This window comes from Lichenostomus cassidix, chromosome 18, assembly GCF_008360975.1.
Source record: "Lichenostomus cassidix isolate B80296 chromosome 18, HeHo_3.0, whole genome shotgun sequence".
NCBI lineage: Eukaryota > Metazoa > Chordata > Aves > Passeriformes > Meliphagidae > Lichenostomus > Lichenostomus cassidix.
In genome coordinates, this window is record NC_139498.1 from 9,481,633 (window position 1) to 9,506,578 (window position 24,946).

At 44.1% G+C, this 24,946-nt stretch overlaps 1 protein-coding gene and 1 long non-coding RNA gene across 2 annotated transcripts in view; one reads left to right on the forward strand and one right to left on the reverse strand.

Annotated features, from left to right (window-relative positions):
- Positions 1-24,946, reverse strand: part of LOC146429680 (uncharacterized) — a 45,591-nt gene that overhangs the window by 6,881 nt on the left and 13,764 nt on the right. The window contains exons 37-58 of the mRNA XM_085078054.1: positions 24,817-24,912; positions 23,799-23,947; positions 8,634-8,847; positions 8,403-8,546; positions 8,155-8,311; positions 5,418-5,445; positions 5,208-5,319; positions 5,030-5,122; positions 4,837-4,900; positions 4,647-4,745; positions 4,434-4,537; positions 4,196-4,334; positions 3,914-4,032; positions 3,666-3,815; positions 2,925-3,095; positions 2,335-2,644; positions 2,105-2,178; positions 1,763-1,850; positions 1,551-1,668; positions 1,106-1,229; positions 883-1,019; positions 523-778 (exon numbers count right to left, since the gene is read on the reverse strand). Of these exons, the coding sequence (XP_084934180.1) occupies positions 523-778; positions 883-1,019; positions 1,106-1,229; positions 1,551-1,668; positions 1,763-1,850; positions 2,105-2,178; positions 2,335-2,644; positions 2,925-3,095; positions 3,666-3,815; positions 3,914-4,032; positions 4,196-4,334; positions 4,434-4,537; positions 4,647-4,745; positions 4,837-4,900; positions 5,030-5,122; positions 5,208-5,319; positions 5,418-5,445; positions 8,155-8,311; positions 8,403-8,546; positions 8,634-8,847; positions 23,799-23,947; positions 24,817-24,912 (2,946 nt within the window). The remainder of the gene's footprint in view (positions 1-522; positions 779-882; positions 1,020-1,105; positions 1,230-1,550; positions 1,669-1,762; positions 1,851-2,104; positions 2,179-2,334; positions 2,645-2,924; positions 3,096-3,665; positions 3,816-3,913; positions 4,033-4,195; positions 4,335-4,433; positions 4,538-4,646; positions 4,746-4,836; positions 4,901-5,029; positions 5,123-5,207; positions 5,320-5,417; positions 5,446-8,154; positions 8,312-8,402; positions 8,547-8,633; positions 8,848-23,798; positions 23,948-24,816; positions 24,913-24,946) is intronic.
- On the forward strand, positions 12,752-18,520 carry LOC146429681 (uncharacterized). Its single transcript, XR_014855634.1, has 2 exons — positions 12,752-16,106; positions 16,833-18,520. It is a non-coding gene; the product is annotated as an uncharacterized LOC146429681 (long non-coding RNA).

Below are 24,946 nucleotides of genomic sequence, written 5' to 3' on the forward strand. Positions count from 1 at the left end.
ATTTAAGCAGGAGCAAGGGCTTGGAGTATTTTTCTCATGGAAAAGTAGGCAATATGTTCTTCTGCTTAATTGACTTGTAAACCTCATGGTATTGAGCAATAGAAGCTTTGTGAAAATACTTTAGTGGAGAAAGGTTTGTTTTCTTTGGTGAAAATGCTTTTTACTAATTGAGTTTGGAGGAAAAATGGGTGCTTCTTAGGACTGCCTTTACAGCGTTAGACAGAAGCCCTGCCTTGAAAGTTGTGACCTTCCAGCTCTGAGCTCTCCACTGTTCAATACACCTTGCCTGGTGTTACATGGCTCTTTCCTCAGACAACAGGAATGATGAGTGACATGTGGGGCTGCCAGCAGTCTCACCATACCCTGGCCAGTGCATGCTTACTCAACATTAGAGTGCCTTAGAGTGTGTGATTTAAACTGTTTTCTACCACCCATTGATTCCTGTGAGTCTCTATGTGGAACGAGAAGCATTCTTACAGTTTATCATTATTTTTTCAGGGAGAAATGAATGGTGATACTCACTGCCTGCACTTGGAGCTGCAGGTCATTCTTCTCCTGCACCAGGGCCACCATTTTCTCCTCCAGCTCCTTCCGCTTTGCCTCAGACTTTGCAAGCTCTTCCTTGGTTTTCTCAAACTCTTCCTTCATGCTGGCCATTTCCTTCTCAGACTCTGCACTCTTCAGCAAGGGCTTGATCTTGAAGAACAGCTTCATCCATGGCCAGTGTTTGACATTCATGAATGCACGAACGTTGTACTGGATGCAGAAGATGGACTCCCTGAAAAGAAATTCCCATGATTTTTTAATATGCTGTGTTCAGTGAATTTAGTCTCAATTAGCCAACAACCATTAGAAATCAACAAACAAGTGAGAAATATCTACCTCCTCTCCACCATTCTCTGGTACTCCACTCTCATCAGGAAGCCTCTGCACCTGGCTTGTATCATGGTCATGATCTCTGCCAGTTTTTCATCTCTCATCTCCTCCAGCACACCTATCAGTCCAGCTTTGAAGAACACCTTGAGAAAGACAATATTGTAGTACATCAGTATTGGGAAGTGCATGACTGGAACACACTGTATTTAATTTGAGAACTTCATTCTACCTTGGTGTGACCAAATCTGTACTGGGTGTGGTCAACATCAATGGACCCAAGAAGCTTCTCTGAAGCCTTCTTGTTGTCCATGAACTGTCCCTCTGGGATAGCACTGGCATTAAGTACTCTATATCTGCAGAAGAAAACAGAACATTAAGAAATTTACAGTTCTGAAACCACCATTGTGATTGAACCTCACAGCCTACTCAGTCAGAGCTGAATAACATCATGTATTATAGAGTACATTCCTTCAAGACAGTGCAAGTCTTAAAAGACAGTGCAAGAGAGTGCAAGAACCTTTCAAATAATTAACTTGGAGTCCAAGTTAATCCTCACAATCAGCAAAAATAACTGATAAATTCACAGTAAAATAGGACAATGTAAAATTAACATTTTAGAGATTTTCAGGTTCTTCAGCTTGGTCTGAATGGGCAGAGAGATGCAGTACTCTTACCTCTGTTTGAAGTCAGCATAGAGGACTCTGCTGGGGAACCCTTTCCTGCAGATCCTGATCCCTTCCAGCACGCCGTTACAGCGCAGCTGATGCAGCACCAGCTCGTGCTCCATGGCACCTGACAAATACCACCATTAGTGACTACCCTGCTGTTTGACACTCAGAAGAGCTGCTGCTGCTGCTCAAGATTTTCTCCTCTTGGCTTGCCTTACCAGGTGTTTTAGTTTCATTTGGGATGATGCACCGTACAAAATGGGGGTGAGTGCTTCTCAAGTTAGCCATCAGCTTGTTTAAATTCTCCTGTGACATTACAAGGAAAAGTGCAGAATAAATCTGGTAAGAACCTCATGCTTCTCTATATTGTACATAAAATACCTTTGTGTTTCTGTGTCTTGGAACTATGAGAAATGCATGATTACATTGGCGTAAAACTTATATAAATATTAATGAGACTCTTCTTAGGGAATTACAGGCCTTCTTTCTGACTGCAATTTCACTGAACTCCAATGTTATTTAAGTGGGTATTTTATTGAGGAAATGAATTCCGCTCTTACCCTGAAGAGAGCTGAGACAGTCTGGAAAGAAGAACCCTTCTTCTTGCCTCCCTTCTTGCCACCACCACCAGCCTCTGCAGATCAAAAACAAGAAAAAAAATGTTTTACAGTATGGACAATATATAATGGAAACTACAGAACACAAAGCCACTTTATGTTTCTAGTGTTTGCAGCTGTAATTCTGAGAAAACTTTGTCCCACACTGAAAATACAATTTTTACAAAACTGACCTGCATCTGCTCCACCATAGTTGGCAAAGAGTAAAGCCAGGGTCTTCACAGATGATTTCTGGTACAGCCCAATGACAGTTTCATTCAGAGGGTCCTTGTTCTTCTCCAGCCAGCCAGTGATGTTGTAGTCCACTGTTCCAGCATAGTGCACCAGGGAGAAGTGAGCTTCAGCCTTGCCTTTGGCAGGCTTGGGCTTCTGGAAGTTGTTGGACTTGCCCAGGTGCTGATCATAGAGCTTGTTCTTGAAAGAGGTGTCAGTTGCCTTGGGGAACATGCACTCCTCTTCCAGGATGGAGAAGATGCCCATGGGCTGGGAGAAATCACAAGAAGGGAGAAAGAAAGGAAGGCTGTTGGTGAGAGTCCAGGCTACTTTTCCATGCTTGAAGTGCAGATGATGCAGGACTGATGACACAGATGTGCATCTCCCCATTTCTCTTTCCCAGACTAAACTAAATTTCAGTGTCAAATACTTTGGTTAACTGATGCTACATGTCTGGCTGTGAGTTCCTTCTAAGATCACTGTGCCTCAGAAAGATCACACAATTCCAACACACATCTGATAATAGCATGGGAAAATATGGGAAAAGTACCTTCTCAATGAGCTCAATGCAGGCAGCCAGGTCCATGCCAAAGTCAATGAACTCCCATTCAATTCCCTCCTTCTTGTACTCCTCCTGCTCCAGCACGAACATGTGGTGGTTGAAGAACTGTTGCAGTTTCTCATTGGTGAAGTTGATGCACAGCTGCTCAAAGCTGTTGAACTGCAAAAGCAAGGAAAGGTGCACAGGTTCTCAAGGTGTGCCAAAACCCACAGGCCTTTGCTAGCATTCTCCTAAGGCTGTTTGAAGTTCAAACTGAAGTCCCAACCCCACTGTACTGGCATATGTTTCCTTATCAGGGCTTCTACTGTAATACTCACTGTCCTTCAAGGACTTTAAAATTATTACTTTTGAAATCAGAAGTAATAATTCTTTTTCACTGTACTAGTCAACAGCAAATCCTTCGGTAAGCTCAGTAGCTCCATCATGTCAGTTCTCTGACCTCCTGGGCAGTAGGAACCTCCTCAGTGACTCACCCAAGGATTTCTCTGGCCTCAGATCAACAGTCTGGGGCTTTCTGTGCTCTGACACAGAAGTCCTTGCATCATCACTGCATTCACAGCACAGGAAACATGCTGTGAACTTGCCCAGATCACTACCTTTCCTTGGCTTTTCCAAGAGCATCCAGCCCTTTGGCCCACAGCTGGGTGAGCCTTAGTCTCCTATCTGTTTCTGAGTCAAGACCCTTCCTTGCCCATTGCTTGACTGTGGTGTCAAATCCATGTTCCTTACATCAAAGATCTCAAAGCCAGCAATGTCCAGGACACCAATGAAGTACTGCCTGGGCTGCTTTGTATCCAGCTGTTGGTTGATACGAACAACCATCCACAGGAACATTTTCTCAAACATAGCCTTTGCCAGGGCACCCACTGCATTGTTCACCTAGAGCAGAGAAGACAGGACAGGAGTTACCTCTGAGGGTCAAAGAAAAATGCACACGTACTCCTTCAAGCCATGCATTTGCAACCTCCAGATGTTACCTGTGTCACATTTTGACCTTTGGTCACGTATTCATTCCCAACCTTGACTCGGGGGTAACACAAGGCCTTGAGAAATTCAGCTGAGTTAAGGCCTGTTAGGTAGGCAGCCTTGTCAGCCACTAGATGTGGGGAAAGAGAGAGTGAGAAAAGCATTTATCTCCGGACAATCTCTAGAATTCAGATGTCAACAACTCTGCTGTTCATGTTCTAGGAATGGAAGAACACTGACCTCATCCCACACAGAAGGGCTTGGCACAAATGGGTCCCTGAATTTGCTGATACCTTCTGTGCCATCAGGCTCTGCCTGCTCCTCTCGTTGTTTCTGCTTGAACTTCAGGTTCCCATAGTGCATGACAGCCCCTGTCAGCTTGTAGATGGCTGTTTTCTCATCTGCAGTGAAGCCCAGAATGTCAATGGCACTCTGCAGTCAAAACAATGAATTCAGAAATGTGTCCTTAGTGAGTCAGAGCGGCCACCCTTGCAAAATGCCCAGTAGGTCCCTTCTTGCTGTGTTACTTACATCTGTAGCCATCAGCTCCTCCTGGTCATCAATGCTGGGAACAGTGACCTCCCCTTGACTCACAAAATGGAAATCATAAGGGTTGGTAGTAATGAGGAGCATGTCTGAAAGCAGGGAGAGTAAAGGCATAGGCTTAGTGTTTCCAGTCAGGTGAGAGAGGGAAGTGATCACCCTCAGTGATCATCCTCAAAAAGCCATAATGCTCCTTCCTACCAATTAGCTCTGGCTTCTTGTTGGACATGATCTGATAAAAGATGTGGTAGCTTCTTTCCGCCTTGAGCTGGAAAGTGACTCTGGACTTCTCCAGCAGATCTGCCCAGAGAGGTAGAAAGAGTTAGGCACTTGTGGGAATGCAGATGGACGTGTGATTTTGGGATGGGAGCAGTCCAGGAGAGTCTCTTACAAGTTTCAATGTCAGCAGAAGCCAGTTTGCCTGTGGCCCCAAAGTGGATTCTGATGAATTTGCCCTGTTAAGCAGAAGCAGCAGCAGGTCAGCCTGGATGTGTTCTGCTGATGTCTCCTTTGCATGAAGAACTGCTCAGGCATCATTTGTCTTGCTATGACGGCAAGAGATTTTATGCAAAGCAACAACTTACAAAGCGTGAGGAGTTGTCATTCCTCACGGTCTTGGCATTTCCAAAGGCCTCCAGCAGTGGGTTGGCGCTGATGATTTGATCCTCAAGCGTTCCCTGCAGGGAGGTAATTCTTCAGTGACTGTGTTTAGCTCACGGGGCAATGACAGGCCAAGTGTTCAGTCTGTTCTTCCTGACTCACCTGCATTTTGCCTGGTGTCTGCTCTTTCTTCTTCTCCCCACTGGCTGCAATTGTTGCAAAGTACTGGATGACACGCTTTGTGTTCACAGTCTTCCCAGCACCGGATTCTCCACTGTCAAAGCCAAGAGAGAAGCAGAGAGTGGCTGGTCAGGCAGGAGGTCCCCTGGCACCAGGCAGCCCTGCAGGGATGTGAGCAGGGGGTGTACATACGTGATCAGGATGGACTGGTTCTCCCGATCTGTGAAAAGGGCAGATAATAAGAGATTATTAATGCATTGGCAATAGGCAGCTAATTCCTTTCATAAACCCGTAAGCCTTCACCCTTTTTGACTATTTTCATGTTCCTAGCTGCAGCTGGAAAGCTGATACATCAACCCTGAGGTGGCTGTCAGGTGTAGCACACATGCACTTCTTTTTCTAGATATTCCCCTCATGTCAAGCTGTTAATTTTCTTTATGGAAATGCTTCCAACTAAGTATCAATTTTGTAGAGTTTCTGATAAATGGTCTATGAGTAAGCTGAATTGAACTGGAGCATGTGCTTCTCATTAACTTTATTGCATAGGAACAACCATTCCTAATCAGTCCAGAAGACCCTCTAAGTAGCTTTTATGTAGGTGTCCAATTGATTTTTGCCTAAACTAAATCACAGAAACATCATAAACATGTAGTAATCTTTGTCAGCATAATCTCCCATGCTCTAGAATACTGCCTAAAATTTTGGTACTTTCAGAGCTAGATTTAATGTTTCTCTTTGCAATAGCTTGAGCTGAATTTTCTTCCCACAATTTTGTCTGGTCATTTTCTTAACCCATGCTTTCGTCTTTTTATGTTCCGTTGTTGTGCTTCATTTTTGACACACTTAATGAAAGAAAACAATGTTCCTGGTGTTGAGCTTGATTTGTCATGTACTCTGTCTTGTCTATTCATTGTCTCCTTGCCATGCAGAAGCTTATAAAGTAATAAAAACCTTCTTTCTAGAGTTACCAGAGCAGCCTGTCCTACTTTTGGGAAACCTTTCCATCTTCCTTTTTGCCTGTTCCATTTTACTACATTCTTTTGTGAAGAAGGAAGCCCTAAAACGCATACAGCACATCAGGTGCAGATACTCATTGTGTAACAGCCATGATATAATAATGCTTTCTGGTTTTGTCTCTTTTTATTGCTCAGTGATCTCCAGGTTTCAGCTTTCTGTTTTGTAGATTTAGGATCCTTGAGACAAAACTTTGAAGCAGTATTAAAAGACAGTTATAACAGTTCTCAGCAATAAGTGTTTTCTTCCCAGTGTCATTTGTTTCACACTCTTGTACACAAAAAATTGTTCCAAGTCACTGAATAAGAATTTAATGTAATAAAGTTCCCCTGAAAATCTTCACTGTTAGACTTAACTTTTACTGAAGAACTTTGTCAAATCAGAAATATTTTCATAATTTCCAGAGCATTTTAAAAAACATTGAGCAGCTGAAGGCCCAGAACAGATTCCTGTGCATTTCATTGATTAAAATTTTGCACTATGGAGACTGACAATAATATTTTTACCATGTCTCCCTTTTTTTAACCAGGTCTTTTTGAATCTTCTCACTTCTATAACTAATAGTGAATATATGTATAAAAAAATGCTAAGAATAGCTGCTTTACGACTGTATTGATTTTTTTATTAAATTCAGATTACTTTGATCAGCTCTCCTTTGTTAAAAAAACCAGTAGTTTTGTAAGGCAAGACTTGTCTTTTACAAGAATGTACCTTTTTCTATGTTTCTTCATAAATCACATATATATCTACATGCCCAGTAATAGTTTTTTTCAGAAACTGCTCGCAGTTTGACTTTTATAAAAATGAATTTTACTGAGCACACTGCTGGCACATAGACTCCTAGTTTTTTTTCCACTAGGATGCCAAGACCCCTCACCACTGCTTTCCACCAGCTTGACCCCCAGCCTGTACTGGTGCATGGGATTATTCCTTCCCAGGAACAGGACCCTGCACTCACCTGTGTTGAATTTCAGACAGGTTCTCTTTGCCTGTCTCTACATGTTGAGGCCCCTCTGAAGGGCTACACAGCCCTCTGAAGGGCTACTCTGGGGACTGGGCCACTCCTCCCAGCTTTGTGTTATCAGCAAACTTGTTAGGAAGGCATCTACCCCTTCATCCAAGTCACTGATGAGTAACTTAAACAATCCTGGGCCCAGTATTGACTCTTGGGCTACACCCACAAGTGACAGACCTCCAACTAGACTCAGAGCCACTATCAAAGCCTTCTGAGACCTGACTTTCAGACAGTACTCAATCCATCTCACCATCTACTTGTCCAGCCCTCACTCCCTCAGTTTGCTTATGAGGATATCATGAGAAACAGTGTCAAAACCCTTGCTGAAGTCCAAGTAGACAATATCCACTGCTCTCCCCTCATGCCTCCATGCAGTTGTCCCATTGTAGAAAGCAATCAGGTTGGTTAAGCATGATTTCCCTTTGGTGAATCCAATGCTGACTACTCCTGATCAACTTCAGTATTCTGCATTCTTAGAGATGGCCTCCAGGATGAGCCATTCCAACACCTTTCCAGGGATTAAGGTGAGGCTGACAGGTGTGTAGCTCCTTGGATCTTCCTTCTTGCCCTTGTTGAAGACTTGTGGCATTTGCTTTCTTCCAGACCTCACACATCTGCTGACTGCCATGACCATTTCAAGATGAATGAGCAAGGCCAAGATGTAATGTCCTCCAGTTCCCTCAGCACTTGCAGTTGTATCCCATCAGGATGAACTTGTGGATGTCAGCTTTGACTAAATGATCTCTAACCCGACACTTTTCAACCAACGGAAAGGCTTCATCATTCCAATGACAAGCAAGCATGCACCCTCACAACATCATTAAATTGAGTTATTGTGCAGTGAAAAGACTTTTTTCTCCTCTGTGAGTGTTCACAGCCAAAGAAAACCAAGTAACTCACCAGTGAGCATGAACTGATAGGCATTGTCAGAGATGGAGAAGATGTGTGGAGGAGCCTCCTGACGCTTCTTGCCTCGGTAGGCCAACACCACCTCCGGGTTGTACACCGGCAGCCACTTGTAGGGGTTGACAGTGACGCAGAAGAGACCCGAGTAGGTCTGTGAGGAAGGGAGACAGCACGTTGGCTTCCCCTGAGCCTGGCACAGCAGCTCCTGCGGCTGCCCAAAGGAAGCTGCTGCTGCCACTTACGTAGATCATCCAGGCTGCGTAACGCTCTTTGAGGTTGTACAGCACAGCGGGTTCGTGCAGGTGGGTCATCATGGCCATGTCCTCGATTTTATCGTACTTGGGAGGGTTCATGGAGAAGATTTGATCTTCCTTCACCGTCAGAGTCTGCCAAAGAATAGAGAGATGCATGTATGTCAGCTAAGAACCCAGAGCGGGGATTAAATTTAATTTATAAATCTTGAATTTATTCACCTCTCCACCTTCAGTCTTGACAGTGACCTTCCCTGCATCCTTACTCTCAATTTTGCCTTTCACAAAGGATTCTTTAGGATGTACCACAAAGACAGATGTCTTAGCATCAAAAGGTTTGTTCTGGGCCTCAATTCTCTCCTTCTCTGACTTTCGGAGGTAAGGAGCTGCCTCTCCAAAAACAGCCAACTCAGCATCTGCAGACGCCATGACTGCACTTTATTGAAGGCACATCAGCAGAGAACCCTGTAGGAGAAAAGAAATGTAACATCAATAGATCATTAATGTACCTTGCTTACAAGGACAGCTTTTCTAATGCTTTAAAATTAAGCACATACTAGAGTTGCTAAAACTAGCAGAATTTGCCTTCCTTGTGTTTAATGATTTAAACCCAGAAGAGAAAAATATTGTTTCATCCTTGAATAATATAGAATCATATAGATTACCCTTGTAAAATTTTCTCTTATTTGTATCTTATGGTACAGATTTTACTTTGCCTTTATGGACTGTAGTGCCATATTTGAGAATATTATTTCTGGTAAAGGAACATTGTTATTCTACTCTAAAATTAAAAAAAAAAAAGGTATAAATAGAATACATACTATAGCCATAAAAACAGGTGGAAAAACTTAGTTGGAAACCATTTTCAAAGGGAAAAATACATATGCATAATATGCAATAATGGGGATAACTAATAGCTAGATCCAGTGCACTTACCTTGAAACTTTTCTGAGACAGGGCAGAGCACTGCAAAGACACTTTTATAGAGTCTGGTTGGCAGATGCTCCAGATTCTTCCTCTTTCTTCGGTCAAAACATTTTTTGGCAAACATTCTTTGGCAAAGCATTGTCTGGCAAACTGAACTAAGGGCATAATTGTCATTTGATTTAGTAAGATATATTTAGAAATGTTTTGTATCTTACCAATGCTGTGAATGTATTGACTATAAATAATTTGTCTAGAGACATAAGGACAGAAGCTCAGTTATCAAGGCACTTGAAAAATTTGGATGTAAGACCAATGGACTAGACTGCTACATTTCCAATGATTTCCTCGTGTACTCAAGGCAGATTTTTATTGCATGACTGTGGTGTTACTCTGATACATCCTCACTCCAGCATTTCAATCCCATCAGAAATATCACTGTCACTTGAGCTCCTTTAAACATGCTCTTCTCCTGCTCTTCTCCTGCTCATTTGCATTTTGATTGTTACAAGAACTCAGTGGGTAAAGCTCAGTGAAGAGCATAGGGGCAAGGAAGGTCAGTAAATGTGATCCAAGGAGATATCCAACGTCAAGCACTGGCGTGGGCATGAAAAGCTTGTTCCAACGATGAACACGCACCTTTGTGGAGTTCCAAACCAGAGCTCACCCCTGGGCTCCCTGCACAGGGCAGGGGGAGCTGGTAGAAACACCCTTTGCCCTAAACAGGAGGAGCTCAGAAACAAGCTGTGTAAAACAGTGAGCACAGGGGTGTAGCAGAAATCCTGTGTCTCTAGGCAATCTCTGACTTCCACGGACATACAGAACTTAGAGGACAGAATCAGAGAATGGTTTGGGTTGGAAGGAACATTAAAAGAGTCATCTAGTGCAACACCACTGCTGTGGGTAAGAATTTCTTTGACTTGATCAGGTTGCTCAAAGTCCCATTCAGCCTGAGCTTGCATACTTCCAATGATAGGGTATTCCCATATTCTGGGGCCAGTCTGTTCTGTGTCTCACTGGCCTCTTCTTAAAAAATGTCACTCTTATATCCAACCAGAATCTATCTTCCCTCCAGCGTGTTGACTGCAACACATGGCTTGGTGTCATCAGCAAACTTGCTGATGGTGCACTCAGTCCCACTGTCCATGTTCTTGACAAATGTGTTAAATAATGCTGATTTCAAAACAACCCCCTGGGGGACACCAATTACTGGTCTCCACCTGAAACTCAAGCCACTGACCACAACTCTTTGAGTGTGATCATTCAGCCAATGTATCATAGCATATTTTCCAGAAGGATTTGCACCATATCTTGCCATGCAGAGAGGTGAGACTGACCAGCCTGTAGTTCCCTGGATCTTCATTTTGCCCTTTTTTTAAAATGGGGTTATGATTCCGCTTTTTCAATCAGTGGGAACTTCATCAGACAGCCATGACTTGTCAAGTGTGATGGACAGTGGCTTAATCACTTCATCTGCCAGCTCCCTCAGCTGATGAGCACCACCTGGTAAGGCATCTCATCAGGGCAACTCCCTCACCTCTCCTTCCTTGACTATCCCTTCCAAATAGTTTATAGCTGTCAGTCACAGCACATGTCAATTGCACGATCCATCCCAAAAATTTCTGTGGAAGCAATCAGGCCATAGTGCCCATCTGGGCAGTGGCTGCCAGCTCCTTCTGTCTGTTTCCAACACTGCTGCATTGGTAGACACATCTCAAGATGTCTTGAGAAAGACATCTTCATCTGGGCTATCAGCCACATCCCCTTGTTAGCAGAGTTTGCCCTAATTCTCTTAAGAATCACAAATTTGTTTGGTCACAAATTCATTCCCAGCTTTGATTCAAGGACAACATATGGTCAAAGCAGGTCTGCTGAGTACAGACACATCAGGTAGGCTGCCTTGTAAGCAACTGGAAGACAAGAGAGACAAAAAATTGATCACTGTACAAGGATTGGAATTTGATGTGTGCATGTGTGTGTGTGTGTGTGAGAGAGAGAGAGAGAGAAATGCCATTAATTACCTCAATTCTTGATTGCAAACCTTTTAATCTAGTGTCACAGCAAACATTGAATAGAGAAAAGCTATGAAAGCCAATATTGGCATTTTTCTGAACATAGTTACCAGTAAGAAAACTTTCCTTAGATATTTTAACTAAATTTATAAACTAAATTAGTTATTTTAATGATTTTCATTTTAAGAATTCATTAGGATTACAACTTGGCTTTTTAGTCATGACCTAAGAAAGCTCTTATATTTCAAATGCCATGGTCTGTACTGCCGTTAGAAGTGTATATATGACAGAGCCAAGTCTAGAGCCTATGTATGAAACTAGGGGCACCTTGTCTTCCAAAAACCTTTGCAAAACCTTCTGTATATCAAATGGTAAAATGCATGTAACTATCCCATCAAAAAGCAAACTGAATGAGTACCATTTAGTAACAGAGTTCAGGGGTCAGAGAATCAGTTTCATATATACTAAAGGAAATATTATTTTGTTTTCACATGATTAAGTAATAGCTTTTGTCCTGTCTGAAAAAAAATATTTCATAAAACTGATTTCTTTTTTAAAGGTTCACTGCTAAGGATCTTCTGTACCATCTGGCAAAAACCTGCAACCCATTGTAACTAATTCCAAGGTGATTTTACTGAAAATAGAAAAGCAGAAACCTGTTGTAGCTCATATTCTCTCACAGCCAATATATCAACTCTTTAAATACAGCTCATGTATAGAGCACTTGAGGTGATTTCCAGAATCTTGAGATACATACCAATGGATAGAAAATAATGATAAAGGTGAAGGTATATTATATGTAAAATGTATTAAATTAAGTTTCCCTGAAAGATGGTGTTTAAAAGACATTCTGCATGTCCCTAATAATAAAAAATATATTGCAAATTATCATGGTTTTTACATGTACCATATGAAAACAAAATGTGCCTTCTGATTTTAACAGCTAAAAATCACAGTATCCCCATGTCTTAAAAAAAAGGAGGTGTTTTACTTTGAGCAAAAAGATGAAATTTATTCTTTATAGAGTTCATCCAGAGGATGTATATAACAACTCTTACTTGAGTTGCTTTAAACTGTGTCAGTTCCAAAGATGCTCTTCCTTGGCATTTCAGTTATTAAGAGACCAGTGAATAAAGCATGCATGAATGGTGCATGGATCTAACATTATATACATCAAGCAACATCCTGGGCTTTGTAAAGCCCATTCCAGGGAGGGCTCCAGCAGTGCAGTGTCCAGTTTTATGGTTCCCAAACACAGGCCTCACCACAGGACTCCCCACGCAGGGCAAGGGGAGGCTGATGGAAACCCCTGGCCAGGAGGAGCCCAGAGCCTGCCTGTGGTGATGGTGAGCACAGGGAGGCACCTAAGTCCTGCCTCTCTGGGGGACCACAGGGTGCAGGTGGGGCACCTCCTTCTAGTGAGATCCAGAGTACCAGTGTGTCCCCCAGTATGAGGCCACCAATCATCGCTCTGAGGGTCCTGCCACTGAGTCCCTAGGGTGCCATGTGGGGTCCAGCAGCCCAGAGGCTACCAGTCCTGGCTGAGGAGGGAACAGAAAGGTCTTGGCAGATCAGAGCCTGGAGTTTAAAAAGACCATGAAAGAAGAGTGAGGAATGTCTGATGCTTCTCCTAGGGTGACAGCTGGGGGTTTTCTCCCCTCACATGTGGAACTGCAAATCTTTGCCTTTCCAGTGGCAAATGACAAAGCCAGTCTACTCAGCAGAGCTCTTTTATTTGTTTGGCTTTTTCTGTTGTACTGTGCAGGATGTCGACTCAGCCTTGCAAGAGGCAAGAGTGAGGCACATAGCCAGGCAGCTATTTGGCTGCTAGTCTTTTAGTGAAAGCAGCAGCAATGCCTCAATGTTAAAAGAAAAATTACCTGTGTCCTGCCCACCATTGTCTCCCAGTCCAGCTACTATCACTGCAGGGCTGGACTCCACTGCAGCTGAGAGCAAAGCACGACACACTCAAAAAGAGCAGAGGTAGAGTGAGCGCAGACCCTGACCCTGGATACAAAATGTCCTGCTCAGCAATGTGGGGTCAGCAAGGTATTGCAGACTGTCATGACATTTCCCATGAAGGCGAGACTCAAGCATGCTGAAAATAGAACTATCTTGAGAAAGACATCAAGCAGCTGCCTCACTGTCTGCCAGCTCTTAAGATACAACTTCTTCTATCTCAGACTCTGTGTCAGCAGGCAGAGAGAAAGAGAGAGAATGCTTAGCAAAAAGTGGATATAAGTACATAGACACAGATTTCCAACCCATGGCCAGGCAAAATCTCACAATTTTTAGACTGCATTGTGAACTGGAAACTTGAGTTTATAACATTCCAGTGTGGAAGACTTTTCACAGACTGAAAGAGTGATATTTTCTTCATTGCTTTTATCCATGAGTTTCTATATTTTTATCAATGAGTTTCTTCAGTGGAAGAAGCCCCATGGCTCTTGTTCTGGGGTCAGAACCTACTGCCAAAAACAAAGCTAGGAAAAGAGTGATCAGATCTTCATATAATACTAATTCATTCTGTTTTGCAACTTGAAAAAATTGAAGATGAGCACTGCTAACTTCTCACATTTGGCAAGGAAGGCCTTTGCATCTTGTCTAGGTTGAATCTTATTATAAAGAGGTTGCCCTGTGGCAGCCAGCAGGTTCCACTAAAGTAGAAAATAAACTGTGAGGTCCCATTTCCTTATTCATTATGGTGCAGCAGTGAATTTCTGCTCAATTTATAATTTTTGTATGCTCATCAACTACCTCTTGCAGTCTCATTAGTTTCTACTTTTTCACTAGTTTCCCAGCATGGGCTGAACAATTTCAGACATGTCTTCAGGATATTTGTTTATCCAGTAGGAAATCACTCAGTGGGCCGTAGATGAAGAGGTATTCATTTTTAGATTCATAAAGGAACCTTCACATGTTAGGCAGCATCATGCCTCACTGAGATTGTGACTCATAAGTTTTGAGTTCTGAAACCTTTCCTGAAGATTGGCTGTTATGACATTTATTTCCAACTGACTGTATCTTTGGAGATAATTCATTCAAGTCAATAAGCATCAGTAAATTCCAATGTAACACTGGTTATACTTATATGATGAACATGTCCTCTGCTCTAGGCCTTGTGAGGTTTTACTGCTTACAGAATAGTGTGGCATGGCATGGGAAGGATGCAGGTAGAAAGAGATTCAGGGGGATAACAAGATGCACTGCAGAGTGAAATTGGGTATTGATAAGTAATTACTACTGCCACTAGATGAACATTAAAGCATGACTCCAAGTGACTTATTTCCCTAACAACATGATAAAGCAAACAGCTTCTGCTAGTGGGCCCTGGGAGGCTGGACAAAGCTCAGAGATGCTCAGTAGGAAACCATCTGCTGTGGGTTGATGGCCTGGAGAGCAGTCTCAGCAGCCTACACAGACAGCAATGTCCTGTGCCTGGGGACAAGTGACTTCAGCTCCTACTCAGGTGATTGGGATCCCTGATGCCCTGACTGGGAACTGGGAGGTGCTCAGGGCCATGGGAGGGACCAGGAATGATCAGGATCTTCATGGATGTGCTGCTTCTCTGGCAAGCCATGGCCCATGTAAACTAAGTCCAGATGCAGCTGGGAGGGCAGAGGAGCAGTGTGTGTCAGCCTGTGCCTGGGCAGGGCAGGGCTCCTGCACACTGCAAGGGACACTCCTCCAAGGACATTTGTGGTCAGGTGGGTGAGGGCGAGAAGAATGAGAAACTTCACTGATGAAAACATCACTGGGCAAACTGAGAACGGGTAATGCAGGATAGGGGATGTAAAGAGAGGAGGGACAGGCAGTGGAGAGAGAAGGTGCAGTAATGTAGATGCATTGTATATAAGAATTTGATGAAGCAAAAATTTTGCTGGAATGGAAAGGGCTTGAGTTAATCTGTGCTGTCATACCTATAGGAATCCAGAAGACAAACTCATTACTGTATCATTCATTTTAGGATGGAGTGTTCTTTAATTGCTGACTAACATTTTTCTCTTTAACATTTTTTTTATGTCTGAAAGAGCAAAAATCTCAAGAGGAACTGCATACTTTGGAGATGAAAATTAAGAATTGTGATGAAATCCTTTTAATTCATTCTCTCCCTTCTAGTTTTAGAAATAGCTTAGTTTCAGTAGACTGAATCAGGAAAACAAAACTAATCAAAGTGCTACATCTGGAACACATACAAACACTTATTGCTACCAAAATTGGTTATTATCACATATATTTGGAAAATAGACTGAGTTACTAGAATAGTTTGTCTTCTAATGAGAAGACTTTAGCTGTAGGAATGAAATTATCAACATGCAAGAAAAGGTGTCTCACATACTGAATTGATCACAAAATGCGAAGACAAGCACCCAAGTTTCTTTTTTAAATTGGAAGATATTCAACAGTTTTTACTGCTTAATGTAATGTTTTGTAATGTAATGTTTTACATTATTCTAGAAGAAGATTCCCAATGGGTTTTGCAGCTTGCAAATGCAATGGGATTTGCAGCTTGCAAACACTATTCTCAGCTATGCTGTTAATATTTAGAAAACATGCCAAGAGGGATCTTTTTGCCTGTGAATACTTAACGACTGCTAGGGAATGTGTAGCCTCATACTGAAGATCCCTGGGTAAAATAAGACCTCTCAGGAATGCTGGCATGAGAAAAGGAGAAATGCCAGAACACTAATTCTCTGGTGCAAGCTTCTCATTGTGACAGTTTTGCTAAGATGTGGCTGGACACTGGATCCTGGAGATGGTAAGGATGATTTTCACATGAAAAGTTCTTATTCTATTGAAAGATGGGTGTTGTGTTGAATTAAATGAAATATGTTGAGTACTTGCTCTGTTCCTGGCATAACATATTTAATCTGGATAATTGTTTATCTGGGTAAGATGAGTCCTTTAGAGACTTGAGCTATCATTAGAGATAGTGCTAAAATGGATGGCTAGAAAAAGAGTTGGGGGTTACGTCTAGTGAAAAGCCAGATATGAGCCTAACAAAGAAGAGATTAACTAACCTGTTTAGGCACTCTGGGCCAGTTACTGGTTTGGCCATTGCAAGAACAGAACATGAGTGAACTAACCTTTGTGCCCATGCTTCTCAGAACCTCCTTATATCTCAGGGTAGCTATGAATGGACTGAGATGGCCTTGTGATCTTCTGATCCTGTTCTGTGCTTTGGAGACTAATTTCTGCAATGCTTGATGCAGTTATTATTTGACCTCACAGCAGGGAAAACAGATGTGACTTCTGAAGTTTCAATAGTGTATTTTAAACCTAAGAATGTCTTTATTTTGCTTGGTGACACCTAAGTATCTGCCCACTGAGGAAAAGTAAGTCTTGCAAAGAAAAGTGAAGTGGGAGGGCAAAACCAGCTAGAGATTAGTGACAGTTAACTCACAGCATTTTTAGATTTAATGATAAACTGTTTTCTGTGTGCGTGAGATTTCTATGGTTACTCAAATTCCTCCCAACTTTACAGCATATGTCAGAGAAAGATACATGAGCAGCAGGTTCTGGATGAGGAGGTGACATTCAGGATGCCCTTTCCATCACACGCCAAAACAGCTGAACAGCTTCAGTTACAGAACAGGTGAGTGAGGTGGACAGGCTCTGATGGTGATGGAAGGAGAAGGAAAAAGCAAAAGGACTTGCAAAATGGCTTGGAAGAAGAAGAAATGAGAACAGCAATATGAAATAAAATTAGCAGATGCTTGATTATTGGCTTGTTTCTGCATTGACTGCACTTGCAAGAGAAGCAGACAGAAGCTACACTATGGAAATAGATTTGCTTAGATTTGCACAACTAACTTTTTTTTCTCTAAGTGAAGGTTGCAATTACATAAAAAAATGTTTACCTACTTTCTTCATAAGACAAAGACATCAGAACATTAAAACTAAGTTATATATAAGACATTTTCAAGTGCAGAAAAAGTTTGCAGTATTGATACCAGATGCTTTCTATTGGTAATTACCATAGTCATTATTTACATTGAAAAAAGAGGGTTCTCAAAATTTGCTTTCAGTTTTGAGAGGATACGCCTCTCACTGAAGGATTCATGCAAAATTACTGTATATAATAATAATCTAACCAACTTAATTTGCAATGACCACTTCATTTGTCACCAGGTCTCTAGCTCAGTTACAATTCTGCCCTATATTCCTGGAGCAGAGAGCCTCATAGGCTCTCAGAGCAGAGCCACCCCATGTCCCCATGCTGCTGCCTGACTCACACAGCCCCTAAGCTTGGACTTGACCTCTTCAGGCTCTGATTCCAAACCTTTGCAGTGTGCTGGGCTGTGTTTCTCCCAGCAGTCCCATGCTGGTGCTGGGGCTGTGCTGCTGGCCCTGTGGAGCTACAGGGATGTAAGAGCACTATCATGAGAGCTGTGCAGCAAAGCTCAGATGATAGGTGATTTCCTCCTTAACTGGGGTGGGATAGGAGCTCAAAGGATAAACGGTTGAATTTTACTTTAATGATGGTCTTTGGGGAAATATTTATAGCAATTTGTGCTGGAGCACAGTTTCCATGTTCCAGCCAATCCCATGCCATATGGGTCATAAGCTCCATTTGAGCCCATTAAAAGGGCTCATCTATTGTAAACTTTTCTCTGAAAGGTATTTCTTTATGGCCTTTATGGATCAATATTTTTTTCAGGACCTTTGCATTAGTACTAATCACATGACAGAGAGCTTAAGTGTAAAAAGAGTGCATCAATGCAAAGTCACCCCAGACTCCCCCACACAGCAGATAATTACAAATCAAGAATAGTAAAACTTTGGTTTCTCATGGGTGTTCTACACGTGTCCTAATAATGTGATATAGATCTTCAATAAAGCCACGCTCTAATTCCCAGGAGAACATGTAGGACTAGAATTATCTATCTAAAGATGGCTTTAGGAAGAGCACACCTTGTTTGAAATTATTAGTGTAGATTGAAAATTACAGCAAGTTGTAAGAACTCTAAAAAAAAACCCTGCAAAATAAAACATTCAATAAGTGGGATATCAGTTTAGAATCCTTAGGAATATGATAATTTTCAAGTAACACATATTATATTTTATGGTATTTATAATTTATGGGTGATATTTTAATAATTTTATATTGTTCAAAATATATTTTCCAAAATAAAAATGCCGCTTTTCTTATTCACATATTTACCAACCTAACCCAGTGAGTTGTTTCCTACCACAGAAATATTCTAGGTCTGTCACAATAACATACAGACACAAATACAAAAAAAAAAAAAATTCCTTAGAAACCTTCAGAAATATCAAAATATCATTTTTTCTCCCCCAAAGTAAATTTTTAATGGGTTATAACCTCCACTTCATTTTCTTCTTAATTCAAGAGCCATAAACCTTGACTAATCTCCACAAAAGTACTTTCTTTCTCTTTATTACATAGACTTCTGAAAATTTGAGACAATTTCTCCAGTTTCTCAGAGTTACTTTTATTTCTGATGCCATTTCACCCTGCTAAAGGGCTTGGATGTCCCTGTCCCAAAACCTCTCAGGACCTTCACAAAGTCTGCAGTGTAAAACCATGTGAGGTAACCAGGGCAGGTAGTCATGATGGTCACGGTGTGGTCAAAAGGGCAGTTACTGTGGCAGATACATGGTGTGGTTTCCATGTGTGGCACTAAATATCCCTGCTTTAAAAGGCAATAGATATCACAGCAAAGGATGCTCACATACACTTTACCTGCCATTTAGCTCTGGGTACTTTAGACCAGAGGCTTTTTCCCCTGAAGACCCAGGTTTCTGGAAAACTCATGCTGGGACAGCCTGTTGCCACCTCAGTAGCTGTATCATGATGGAAAAGTCATATTCTGGCCACAGATTCCTCCTTGGAAAAGGGATCTGCCAAAGCAAGGACATGAAACACAGCTCACTTAAATGAGGCAAGAGTCCATTCTTGGCCTTCCAAAGCCCCACTCTGCTGCAGCCATGGGCAATTCACTGCCACATGCAGAAGGAGAAGAAGGACTTCACCCCTACCAGCAAGAGGAAGGAGGTGACTGTAAAGCACTGGAGCTGGAGGGCACTTCAGTGCCTGAAGCCTTAGCTGCACAGAGAGTCCCAGATGGAACTGTCCCCTTTGAGACACAAACAGCATCTTCGGGACTGGGTGTCTTTCATCCCCTTCCTCACTTGGTTTCTGCTCATTCTGCCATGGTGCAGTCAGCAGTGATTGCATGGGGAGTCTTCGAGCATGTCCTCATTAATGCTTGGTGTCAAACAGGAAAATGCTATTGAAACAAATCCCTTCTGCCCCACAGTTTGATTTGCATCACAGGTATGATTCAGGGACCCATTGAATGTGCTCACACCTTCAACTGGCCGTCAGCTCTTGGGACTCCCATTCTTTGCCCTGAAAACCCATTTCAGTCTAGGTGCCAGATTGTCAGCATTTGCTGTTCTGCCCCCCTCATCTTCTCCTATGATGCTTCTCTACCTTATAAGGGAGAGACAGCCTGGATTTTCAGTGTATGCTACAGGCTGACCCTTCCTCTCACAGCAGCCCTGCCTCCTGGGAAGCTGGTCCGGCTGACATGTCCCAGGGGAATTTGTCCCCTCTGCAGGAGGAAACCTCAGGGCAGGAGAGGAAGATAAGGAAGAAGAGGAGCAAGATTGCTTCTTGCCAATGTAACTCTGTTGTTCTTTTTCATTGAATAGTGAAGGTCAGGGGGGCTTTGCTTGGGTTCACAGTGCCATTTTCAAATCTGATTCACAAGGAAGGGAATCTTTATTACTTGTGTATGTTGACATTCTGTAAAGGTAGACTGTGGGAATGGCTTGTCTGCACTTAAGATTGCCAAGACCTTTTTCTGTCACTCCTGCTGACCTACAAGTCCAGGAAGTCCTTCTGTGTGGCAGCTGGACCTCATCCTAGGAGAAGTGAGGGTGTTCCCAACCTCCAGGCCTCTCCTGGTACCCGCACTGGACCCAGCCAGATCACAGTTGCCAAGAGAACTGCTGCAGCTGCTCTCCTTCAGCTGCTCCCCAGGGTGTGCAGTGGAGGTGGCAGGGCCATTGACACTGCATGTTGTCCTTTTGATAGTCACACTCTCCCAAGAACCTACGTGGTTCCCTTTCTGGGCAGAGTGCCCAGTGCAGAGGAGGCCCTGTGCACTGAGCAGTGGTTGCTTCTGTCAGCTCAGGGCCATTTCTTCCAGCATTGATGCAAACATTGATGACCCATTTGTGTTTGTTGTGTCCCAGTGAGGAACACATGAAAGTGGCTGGATTTTAATGCCTCTGCTGTGATTTGCTCCTAACAGGTGGGCCAGGCAGTTTCAGCAGGTTTAAAGCAGCCAGGTTTCAGTGAGGCCTCATTGCTGTGTGCACTGGAGCAGGGCCCAGAGGAGGGTCCCCTCGATGGCTCCAGGCTGCCATCCCCTGGCCCTGGGTGCCTGGAGCAGAGGGCCCGGCCGGCTGCTGCCTGGGAGCTCCCTGTGAGTGACAGGAGCCTGATGGGGCCCTGGGACCCCCTGCTGCCCCCACCGGGAATAATGCTGTCGGCTTCCTGCCAAGGATCCCTAAAGGAACTTGTCTGTCCTTCAGTGCCAGGTGGCAAGGCCCAAGCTAAGGAGAAAGCTGATGGCACCTGTGCCATCAGAGCAGCAGCCAAGGCCTGAGGGGAAAGGCACAGCCGCCATTGCAGCTGATGTCTCTGGGCCTGCTGTCCTCTGCCTGATCCCTGCACTGACTGTACCTGGCTGGCACGCAGCTTTCCTGGGCTCTCCAGAGGGTGTGGGGAGTCAAGGTACAGGCAGGGCTGGTCTCCATAACCATCATGTCAGAGTCACCAGCCTGGCCAGGGCTTCTCCTGCAGCCCTGATACTCCCAGAGCCCTTGAGGGACCTCTGGTGTTTGGCCCTGCAGCCTTCCCTCAGCGAGTGCTGTGAAAGCACAGCTTGAGCAAAGGGACACGGATGGCCCTGCAGCACTGCTAGGCCTCGGAGCAGGCCCTGCCTCTGCCTTCATCCTCACCCACACAGGGACTGCAGGATGGCAGCTGTAAAATGCTGCACTTTCAGAGCTGCAGCCCAGCCTGTCTTTTCCATTTGTTGTTTTACAAGAGAGAGGATGCCCCATCCACCCCAAGGAGCTCTGACTGCCTGCTGGAAGTACCTGGCCAGCTGCCGTGTTGCCCGTGGGACAGCACATCCCAGGAGGGAATGGCCACAGCCCCAGTGCTGGGCTGCACAGGGCCACTGCGTTGGCTCCAGAGGGGAACGCTCTGCATTCAGGCTCTGAGCAGGGGGAGCATGCTCGGGCCCCATTCTGATGTTTAACCTTTCAGCTGGGAATGGAGCTGTGCTGCAGCAGGTCTCTGTGGGGTAAGAATAGCAGCTGCTGTCTTGGGACACAGCACACGTGTCCAGCTCCTCCACGGCAGCACGTTGCACTGCGACATAGAAGGCAGCCTACCCGCCCAGGAATGTCTTCAGGCGCTATTAGTGGAAGCGAATCATCCCCACAAACAGGCACGACCCCGCACAGAAGTCTTGGGAGAGCAAGGCTATTCTGGGCTTTTGACATTGAGGATGAAAGGCGACACATGATGGGCTGATCCTCTTGGCATGGGCCTCCTCCAGGGCTCTCTGCAGCCTTGTGCCCTCCTCTAGCAATGGCTCTTGTGAGGGCTGAGGGGCCTTGGAGCATGGGAGGTGAGGGCAGAAGGAGGCATGAGTTTGCTGGGGTGCAGGGCAAACCCTCAGTGCCATCAGCAGTGCCCAACTGTGCTTAGGGCAGGTCCAGCCTGAGGGTAGCACCTGTCCCTGAGATCAGGACATGTGACCTCCTGCTTTTTTTAAACCACATCCACAAGAGTGAGACATACCACAGTGTGCGTGCAAGTGAAACAGGCAGGAAGCTGGAGGAAGAAAAAGCTGATTTTGTGAAAGAAGACTACAGTAGGTCAGAAAAGACGCAGTCACAATGCGAGAGTTGTGTCTTCAGTGACTTGCCGGTCATTTCCCACTGGTGTCCTTTGAGACAGTGCTTTTGGACAAGTCATCAAAGATACTCTGTAAGTGTCTCATATGACAGTAGGGTTCATTCACTCCTCATTGGTCTGCATCAAGGCCTTTTCCAACATAGAAATGGGGTGAGTAGCTGTGACAGCTTCAGAAAGGGACAGAGCTACAACAGTGGGTGCAATTTCATGAGCTAATATTGCTGAAAGGATTTCCAAATCAACTTCATAGCCTTCAGTTACCACTAAGCTGTTGGACTCAGTGTATACACAGAGCCCTGTGGCCTTTAAGGATTCTGGGAAAATCCTCCAAGGCTGAAAATAAGGGATAGAAGCTACTTGGAAGCCAAAAGCTATTGGTTCTGGCAGACATTTGAGAGCTTGTCTTTAACATACCTTGGCACTGTCCCTGTGTCTTTCACCCAGCCTGGAGACAAGGCTTAATGCCTCAATCCACTTGCGATGGCTGACAGAGCTGCATGTGCACACTGTGCCTCTGCTGTTCCAGTCAGGGTCCCTTCTTCCCTCATCCCCTTCTCCTTTCTTCCTCAAAATATATTGTCTTTAGCCTGTACATAAGCCGATAGAGAGTTACAGGAATGAAGGCATACACCAACATATTTTCATTTTCCTGCCTCAGAGGCCACATGCAATCTGCTGTGCAAGGGGTGGCGAGGCTGACCTTTGGGCTGATGTGGTGAAGAGGTGTGCTGGAGCCATGTGCTGAGCTGAGTGCTCACGGACAACCCTGAGAGTCCTTCCAGCACCTATGCCCAGGCAGGCTCAGCTGTTTGCCCACTCAAGCGAAACTGCAGTAGGTGGTGGCAGTAGCTGAGGAAATCTAGGCTGAGAGAGATGGCACTGTTGAATGTAGGGACACTGTTGGTGTGTTGTAACCATGCTCTTTGTGACTAAAATCGTCTCTGTCAAGGAACTGTTAGTCCCTCCCAGTGCAGCACAGTGCAACTTCTGATGACTCTGTCTCAGAGATTGGTGTTCAGGGTTTGTGAGGGCCAGCATCATAAAGAAGAGTAGGGAAAGGAAACAGGAAAAGGATCACCCTCTCTTGTCTCTCCCATGGAAGAGGAAGCTGTGCTGAAAGGACAATGGGAGAAGCAGTGAAGACAGTAGCAGGACAAGGAGCTGCTGGAGACAGGAGAGAGCACAGGCTGGATTTTCAGGAATGGCAAGCCTCTAAGTTTGTGGGTCCTCAATCCAGCACTTGCTTCGGCTTCTCCCTTCTTCAAGACACGAAAAGTAAGGAAACTTCCGTAATGCAATAGCCCAAATAAAACAACACCCAAAAAAGGCACTGGTCATTGCATGTATGCAGAGGAATCTACTACAGTTTTTATTCACTAGACACTGATGTAGGTACAAAGATTCATTGTAGAAGGAAAGCAACTGAGAGGTTCACATTTTGTGCAGCCCTCAGGTCACTTTGTATCCTCATGACATTTTCACTCTTCCTCTTCTATCCTCCTGTGAAACTCCCGGCTCTTTGCTCGGAGCTTGTTGACCTGTGACTCTGCAATGTCAGCCCGCTCCTCGGCTTCCTCCAGCTCGTGCTGGATCTTGCGGAACTTGGAGAGGTTGACATTGGACAGCTCCTCCTGTGTGGGGAGAGAGAGTCAGGGGTGAGGAGCCCAGGGCAGGGGTTTCACTCTTCTTGCACCTTGGCTTTGATGGACTGCAGTTCTTCCCTAGGGGGAAGGCACAGATCTCCATCCCCTTTCTACCACTGCTCAAATGTCAGCCTCACACAGGGCCCCTTATCCTTGCCTTGGCAGAAGACCCATTGTAGAAGGAGCCTAATGGAATTTAATATTATTCTGTTCGGGTATGTGGGAAAGAAGCAAAATGAGCAGCTGGAAATGACATTTTTTTAGCCCTGGAATAAAACGTTCACCTTCCTCTTCAGACACTTTGGTGGGGTTAGGAATTTATGAGACACAATTCACAAATCACCTTAACTGAACCAGAAACCCTCCTCTGTGCTGTACTCTTTCCACAGCAAAGAAGCCGTGCTCAAATAATCATAAATTCAGGTGCTGCAGGACTAACTTCAGTTCATCCCTGACAGGTGCAAGCCCAGAAACAGGCAAAGGCTCCTTGTACAATTCTAAAAGCAGAACAAAAAGTGGTTTGAGAGGCTACTTCCAACACCTTCCATGTCTGCTATCAAAACTCTAAAAATAAGTTCTTTCCAAAATTTCTGCAATATATTGTACTACCAGTATCAGTCATAAGACGCCTTACAGGTTGCTTTGTTTTCAAATGCAAAAAATGGTATGTACATTTGCCCTCCTCATCAGTCTTCTTTGGGACCCCTTGGTGAGTCTGATTTATGAGATTTTCAGAGAATTTGAAGAACTCCATTACTGAAGAGAGGAATCTTCCAACGTTCTTATGTATGTCTCCCCAATGGTCAAACCACCCTCGGGGAAAATGGTTCTTGCCAAACTCTCAGAGAGATACTTACAGCCTCCTCAGATTGTCGCTTGTAGGATTTCACTTTCATTTGCAGCTTGTCCACCAGATCCTGCAGCCTGAGGACATTCTTCCTGTCTTCCTCAGACTAGAGTGGTTGATAAAAAAGAAAGTTGTTCTAC